Raw genomic sequence first — 8493 nt, forward strand, 5'->3', positions numbered from 1 at the left:
GCTAGTGGTGGTGTCCCCCCTGGCCAGCTGGGACGCGGCTGCTGGTGGTGATGTCGTCCCGCCTGGCCAGTTGGGACGAGGCTGCTAGTGGTGGTGTCGGGCCAGCTGGGACGCGGCTGCTTGTCGTGGTGTCGGGCCAGCTGGGACGCGGCTGCTGGTGGTCTTATATGTATATATTGTATCATTATATATTTATATTATGTCAAATTAATTTCCCTTTTTTTTTTCTTCAGTTAGATAACGAAGCATTGTGGAGATGCGGCTCTCCAGCCTCCATGATAACGCAACCCGGCTATCCTCTTCTTCCTTGGTTTGAGTATATATGTATATGTGTGTATGTGTATGGCGTGAGCCAGCAGAGGCCGTCCTCCTGGCCAGCTGGGACGCGGCTGCTTGTGGTGGTGTCATCCCCCCCTGGCCAGCTGGGACGCGGCTGCTGGTGGTGGTGTCGTCCCCCCTGGCCCGCTGGGACGCGGCTGCTGGTGGTGGTGTCCCCCCTGGCCAGCTGGGACGCGGCTGCTGGTGGTGGTGTCCCCCCTGGCCAGCTGGGACGCGGCTGCTGGTGGTGGTGTCGCCCCCCTGGCCTGCTGGGACTTGGCTGCTGGTGGTGGTGTCGTCCCCCCTGGCCAGCTGGGACGCGGCTGCTGGTGGTGGTATCCCACCCCCCCCCCCTCCCGGCCAGCTGGGACGCGGCTGCTAGTGGTGGTGTCCCCCCTGGCCAGCTGGGACGCGGCTGCTGGTGGTGATGTCGTCCCACCTGACCAGTTGGGACGAGGCTGCTAGTGGTGGTGTCGGGCCAGCTGGGACGCGGCTGCTTGTCGTGGTGTCGGGCCAGCTGGGACGCGGCTGCTGGTGGTGGTGTCGGGCCAGCTGGGACGCGGCTGCTGGTGGTGGTGTCGGGGCAGCTGGGACGCGGCTGCTGGTGGTGTTGTCGGGGCCTGCTGGGACGCGGCTGCTGCTGGTGGTGTCTTCCCCCGTGGCCAGCTGGGACGTGGCTGGTGGTGGTGTCGTCCCCCCTGGCCAGCTGGGACGCGGCTGCTGTTGGTGGTTTCGCCTCCCCTGGCCAGCTGGGACTTGGCTGCTGGTGGTGGTGTCGCCCCCGATGGCCAGCTGGTACAGACACCTGAATGTCCGCACCTCTGACACTGGGAATAACCCAGGGTCTAAAAAACGGCAAAGTCCCTTCATTTTGAGTAAATCCGGTTATTTAGCAGAACATGGTACAGATGTTAACCGGATGTACCCAAAGTTTATTCACCCTAATCCCGTTACTTAGCAGAACATGGTGCAGATGTTAACCGGATGTACCCAAAGTTTATTGACCCCACTCCGGACACCTGGATGCCCGCACCCCCTATTCCGGACACCTAGATGCCCGCACCTCTGACAGTGGGAGTGACCCAGGGTCTAAAAAACGACAAAGTCTCCTCATTTTGAGTAATTCCGGTTAAGTAGTATAATGCAACCCGGCTACCCTCTTCTTCCTTGGTTTGAGTATATATGTATATGTGTGTATGTGTATGGCGTGAGCCAGCAGAGACCGTCTCCCACCTGGCCCGCTGGGACGTGGCTGCTGGTGGTGGTGTCGTCCCCCCTGGCCAGCTGGGACGCGGCTGCTGGTGGTGGTGTCCCCCCTGGCCAGCTGGGACGGGCATCAGACACCTGAATGCCCGCACCTCTGACAGTGGAAGTGACCCAGGGTCTAAAAAACCAGCAAAGTCCCTTCATTTTGAGTAAATGCGGTTAAGTAGTATCATATGGTGCAGTTGTTCACCTGATTAGGGAAAAATGGACTTTGGTTATCTTCTGCGCTATATGCTACAAATTAACTGGATTTACCCAGTTTAGGGAAAATGGACTTTGGGTAAATCCAGTTAACTATGGCCTGTGATTGGCTGAGGCAGTCACATTTTCTGGTCAGAAGCAACCTGGATGGACAGAGTAGTTGAGAAGCAATTATAAGTCCTAGTACAAACACTTCAACAGTAAAATACCAACTTTATTATTGAAAAAACAAATTACAATAATATAACAGTCAACTGCCCCTTTGTCCACCCATAAAGCTAATATATAAAGTACACAGATACAAAGAACAGCGGGTCAGATGCAGGGATAGAACCCATGTAAAATATTACTCGTCTAGCCAGTCTAATTCCGCCCCTTCTCCAAAATCATTTTTTCGGACACCATAATCAAAGAAGATTTCTGTTCCTGGCTTCAGATCTTGATTAGCATAAAACAGAATTGTTGGTGACCCATCTCCATATGACCAAACCTTTGTGTGAAGATTGAAATTGGTGGGCTTATGATTGATCAGCCTTCCAAAAGTGGACTCTATATCTGGATGGCAATCACAAGGCGCTTTGGAGCCATTAATGCATAATTTTCGGCCTTTGTGTTGAAAAAAGTACATATATGATGGTCCGGTCAGCATTTTCTGCAGCTTTTCCGCACTTTGATGGTCCATAAGTTCCCCGTGATAGTCACATATCACTTGACCCCTTTTAAAAGCACTGATGGTCTTTACGGTACGTCCACCTTTGCCAATGTCTTCTGTTATAATTAGTCCCTTCCATTTCTGTGTTAACACAAGCTCTTTGATCTCCTCATCTTGAAAATTGGGCTTGTGCCTTCGCTCATGGGGTTTCCAAGCGCTTTTCACTTGTTTTATGTCTGGAACATTTGTGCCCCATCCCTGTTCTTTTGCATACTTAAACAATTCTTTTTCATTGGGGACTGTCTTGAAATATTCTAAATACGAAAAAAATAAAAATGTTAGAATAATCAGCACACATATTTTCTATATAAGCATAGGCCTGGAACAGTGCCATCTACTGTAGATAGATTGGAATGGGGGGGGTGTAAACTTTAAAATCTTACCAGCAGCATCTGTTGATCTTATTTGTTTCTGATTGTAGAGCCATTTCTTTTGCAGAAATTTTGCATGCTCCCGGTTTACATTTCTACATTCTCTTATTGTAGGTGGAGAACTGTGTATTGCTACTCGGTGTATAGCTGTCAGCTTCCGAAACAACAAACTGCGCGGATACACAGCTTCCTCATCACTGCTTTCTTCCTCATCACTGCTTTGTTCCCCTTCACTGTGGCCCTCTGTGCTCGACCCTTCACTGTGGCCCTCTTTGCTCGACCCTTCACTGCTGTCCGATCCCTGGGCAGCGCTGCTCCTTGGCCTCTTGGAGACACTTTCTCTGTGAAGTCAAAATAAGAGAAGGTATGTTAAAAGGTTTTTCAAGGACTTTTATGATTTGAGCTTTGTAAATGCCTCTATTGTTTCTCTTGACATTGTCATATAGTGTATTTTCAAAATTAGCTCAGGAAACATCAGGGAAATCACTAGAATGAATAAGACCGTTGAACTGAAATAGTCATTGCTCAAATCTGATGCTACAAAAGGTGGTTGGTGGGGCTGATTGTGTATTCAGGGGGCTTTCACACTGGCGTTTCATCCTGATCAGGATGCGTTCCTATGTTGAGTATAGGGAGAAGGTCTGCATCAGGATGCATTAGGATTGCTATGCATACAAACGCACACCACTCAAACGCAGATGTGAAACCAGCCTCGGTTAGGACTCTTACCCAGATGTTTCTCCTTCCTTGTTTTCCTCCATTTTCACCAATTGTTTCATTCCTTCAACTAAATCTGTGAAGACAATCTGGTGCTTGAGGGTCTCATAGTTTACATAAGCAGCTGTGAGGGAACGAGTGTCCTTTGGCATCTCATCTGCCCAATATTTATATGCAGAAATCGCCTTTTGGTACGTCATAACGGGCAGCTTGAACCTGAGAAGAAAGGAATTGTTAGTATGGGCAAAGGCCCCTTTACATGCAGAGATATGTGTTCAAAGATTGGTCGGCAGATCTCTGATGGCTGTGAAATCATGGATGTATTGGTTCATTTGTACCCAGCCACAAACCTGGCACTGTATGTCCATGATTTCGCTGCAGACAAACACTTTAAACAAGGCGGGGTGGCTGTGGTTAGCACTGCAGCCTTGCATCCTTGCAGATGTTGTCCATGGTGTGTTCAAATCCCAACATCTGCAAGGAGTTTGTATGTTCTCCCCATGTTTGCCTGGGTTTCCTCCCAGACTCCAAACACATACTGATAGGATGTTTACATTGTGAGCCCCAATGGGGACAGGGTTGCAAACGTATGTAAAGCGACTTGGAATTAATAGTGCTATATAAATGAATATTATTAGTGGGTAAAGGGCCACTAAGACTATATTGAAAATGTATTCATACAATCTAAAGTAAACATTATTAGTTGCCTAGAGCAACTAAGCACAGATCAACTTTCATTTTACCTGAGCAATTTAGGACATGGAAACAGTTCAGATTGGTTTCTATGGGCAGCAGACAGTTTGTGTATAATATTTATTATTAATATTATAATTAATATAATAAATATTATTTGTTATTATTTAATCTTAGATATTTTCACTTTGTCTTATTTTAAAAAATAAGGACCTGTGTTTCTCCCCCTTTCCACTTACTTGTTATGGAATCGCATTAGGTCTCCTGATGGATTTTTCAAACCTTGGCCAGATTGAGAAAGAAAAAATTGCTCGACGGTGGTTGATTGCGCTTTATCCAGTGTCGGCCGTATTTTTTCAAAATATATTGTAAAAAGCTGTTAGAGTAAAACAATAAATTATGGATTCGATCTATGTAGAACACTGAAATATATACTCTTCATGTTCCTCCAAGGATTTCTAACACGTACCTTCTCCTCCTCATTGTCCAGTATAACTATATCGCGTCCTGTGTAAACAGCTACAAATTTTCTTTCTTCACGGTCTTTTACTTCTTTCTTTTGCAGCCAATGTTTTACCTATTGGATAACAAACATAGAAAATACATTGCATATGACACACCATCATATCTACAGAAAAATGTTTGGTGATCAATAGCACCCAGCAATCTGAAGTCCTCATATACCTCAAGGGTCGTGGCGCAAGTCTCATCCGGGGAGTCCACCCAGTCACAGGTACATAGTAGAAGAACAGAAGACAGCGTCTCACAGGTTGGTGCAGTATCAAAAAGTGCGCTGTGAGCGGAATAAAGTGCTTTTTGATACTGCACCCATCTGTGAGACGTTGTCTTCCATTCTTCTACAACATCATGTCTGTCAATAGTATGATAATAAGTTGCTTACCGTTAGGTTTTTGGGTACCGATGGCTTGCGTTTGTGTCTCAATATGAGGAGTGCAATGAGGTATGATCCAGCTAGAACTTTTTCATTGTTGGAGAGTATTTGATGGGATCTTGCCTTCTTAAATATGGTGTTGATATGGTTTTTAGACACTTCTAGGATTTTGCAGCATTCTAGATTAGTGATTGGCTGGGGAGCCAACCTGTATGTGATTAAAAAAAAAAAAGTTACTTTCACACTTAATCATTCTTATGAATACTTTGTAATTTGCGGAAATTATCCAAGCAATGACTCCTATACTTACCCCCTTTTCATGCCTTTACGTCTCTTATGGAATCCCTGTTGAATCTTGTTTAATTCCTCTAAAAAACGTTTTGCATTTGTTTTTGTTTCCTCCTCATCCACGGTATCAGGGCAGTTGTCTCTCACAAAAATTACAAATTGGCGCACATTTCGTAGATATTTTTGAATAGTATTCTCAGTATTTTGCTTTCTCAGTTCATCAAAATATGCCTTTGTCTTATCAAATTCGTTTATAAAGTCCAGGGTGATTTCCTCCGGACTGACGAAATACAGAAATTTGGCAACATGGTCTACCTGAAATTAAACACACATACATTAGGATTAGTCTCTTTAAGGAGTATTCATCAACTACATGCAACCTGACAGCGTATCAAACTTACCATTGCCTCAACAGAAATCTCTTTATGGGTCTCCTGTAAATAGGTTTTAAACCTTGTCAGCATAGGGGACTTTATATCATGTTTCTTGTACATCCCAGCCTCTGCCAGTTGTTTTCGCGGGTGGGACCTGAAACAGATATAGACACACATATTGGGACACATAGTAGAGAACTGTTAGCTCATAATTAGTGTCAGATACCTGTATATCCAGTATCCTCTCCACATAATTTTCTATTGTATCAAGATGAGGGGCGTAACTACAATAGGTGCAGGGTTACAATCGCACGTGGGCCCTGCTGGCTAGGGGGCCCCAAAAGTCACTTTTGGCCTACAGAAAGACTAACGCTAATACAGATTTGCAACAATTGAGGGCTCCGTTGGAGCCTTTGCATTGGGGCCCATGAGCTTCCAGTTACGCCATTGATCAAGATCCTAACACTATCCATACACAGGGACATCCCTGCCGCATGACCAGTGATAAGATGAGGACTTCCCACCCACCAAAAGCACCCCACCTTGTTTGGCCAGAGAACCCCCCCCCCCAGCACCCATCACTACACAAATAAAGCGCTTATCAGGTTTCTGAGGCTCCATGGAGCCGGCCGCAGGACCCCCTCCGCTCCTGGTTGAGTCACAGCATATGCACACAGTGTGGAGACCCAGAAGAGATTCACTGGCCTGATGTATAGCACACATTGTGTGTATATGTAACACTACTCAACCAGGAGGAGAAGAGGACATGAGGCCGGCCCCCAGGACCACCCTGCATACCTGCTCAGTGACTAGTGGGTAGTAATCGTCTAATAATGCATGCAACATACATTGAGTAGGCATGTGTATATCCACCGGACACATCATCCACACAGCCTCTGTGCACCCTGTTATCCCATTAAATAACTGATATACACAGATATATCTGCACATGCTTACTTATATTTCATCTGTTACTAATACAGTACTTGGACCTGATGGTAAATAGAACTTACGTAGATGGTTCACCGCTGCTGCCGGCAGCCTCACAATCTGGCAGCCTAAGGAGATGAATGTAAATCTGCATTATGCATTGATACTTTGTACAGACCTTCATATCTGCCGCTTGGCTTTCCACCCCCAGCCCCTCACATCTACTTCCCAGCATCTCATCATTACAGTAACTTGCTGCGTACAGGTCACCTGTCATGGAGCAGGAGTTAAGATTTATTTATTTTTCTTCATTGCACAAATCTGTCTTTATTGAAATGTGATGCAGCTTTTGCATGTTTCCTGGCACAGATTCTGGTACAGAAAAAACAATGTGAACATACTCTAACACATGTAATACAGTAAACACTTTTAATTCAGTTTAAAAAATAAAAAAAGGTCTGTTCACACTGCTTTTTAGTGCGTTAGAATTTGTGCTGGAGAACGCTTTTTTTTAAGAACGCGGTTTTTTATGTACAACGATGAAGGACATCTATATCCCCCCAACCTGGTTTATATGTCCCCCATCCTAGTGTATATATATCCTCCTTCCTAGTATATATAACCCCCATCCTGGTATATACTAGGATGGGGCACATATGGTATATACATTCCCCAACCTAGTATATATAACCCCCAACCTGTATATACCCTATGTCCCCCATCCTAGTATATATATCTCCAACTATTATAAGACAGACACTGGTATTATAAGACGGACCCCATTTAATAATAAAAATTATTTTTTTTCTCTTTTCCATCACCAAATTTGGGGTGCGTCTTATAATCCGGTGCGTCTTAAAAAGCTAAAAATACGGTACTAAAAAGACCTAAGTCACCCGGAGTAAAGATGCCTCCAACACTGCCACTCCATGTACCGTGGAACTATATCTGCTACCCCCATAACCACCCAGATTCACATAAAGATAGAAGGAACAATATAATTACCTTGTAGATGGTTTATTGTAGACTATGCACCCACGTTTCTCCAAGAAATCAGCAAAAAAGTCACTGGCATTTTCACATTTGCTTTTCTTATAGTCCAGTGAGTCGTATGGAACCGCAGTCAGGAAATTGAGGGCCTTTCTTTGCTTCCTTTTTGCTTCCTTAAAAACTTCAAGCTGCTCATTGGGAGAAGTTGTAGCCATACAAGATTTCTTCAGATGTGAATGTAGGTTGAGCTGAAAAGTTTTGCATAGCTTGCAAAAACTTTTAACACTGCTTTTTGTTGAAGACATGCTAGCTAGAATCAGTAGCTACAGTTGCACAGGTCCACAGCATCTGAAGAGTCACATATTTATACACAATAAGACACACAAGAAAAAAAAATGCAATAGGTAAGACTCATGATGGAAAGCTGAGTTATTATGGAAGAGATAAACAGTTCTGGCTATAAATAATTAGGAGTTAGTAGATAAGAAGTGTGAAGGGTTTATTGCCTTGTGACCAGGTCCAGTGTTATGATGCCCCCACAGGTCTGAGGAGCAAACTCCTTAGCTGATGTAGAATGACATAAATCCACGCGACACATTCACTCCTGCTCTGAAAGTGTAAAAGTTCATCATCAGTTCATATTCTGAATTTCTTCTTTCTCTCTGAGATTTGAACTTACCTTTTAATACTAGTAATTTCATATCTGTTATGCTGTGATCAGGGGAACACAGGTGCTTGGCT

General features: G+C 44.7%; 1 protein-coding gene across 1 annotated transcript; it reads right to left on the reverse strand.

The window, feature by feature from the left end:
- Window positions 1–1978: 1978 nt before the first annotated feature.
- On the reverse strand, window positions 1979–8172 carry LOC141178765 (uncharacterized). The gene is made up of 9 exons (XM_073660609.1): window positions 7768–8172; window positions 6846–6890; window positions 5860–5986; window positions 5481–5773; window positions 5180–5378; window positions 4748–4855; window positions 4518–4654; window positions 3598–3801; window positions 1979–3209 (listed from the first exon to the last, which is right to left on the reverse strand). The coding sequence occupies exons 1-9, from the start codon at window positions 8055–8057 to the stop codon at window positions 2801–2803; spliced, it is 1812 nt and encodes a 603-aa protein (XP_073516710.1). The 5' UTR covers window positions 8058–8172; the 3' UTR covers window positions 1979–2800.
- Window positions 8173–8493: the final 321 nt, after the last annotated feature.

The sequence above is a fragment of the Phyllobates terribilis genome, unplaced genomic scaffold, assembly GCF_046119375.1.
Source record: "Phyllobates terribilis strain yellow unplaced genomic scaffold, ASM4611937v1 Scaffold_30__1_contigs__length_15301838, whole genome shotgun sequence".
Classification (NCBI taxonomy): Eukaryota; Metazoa; Chordata; class Amphibia; order Anura; family Dendrobatidae; genus Phyllobates; species Phyllobates terribilis.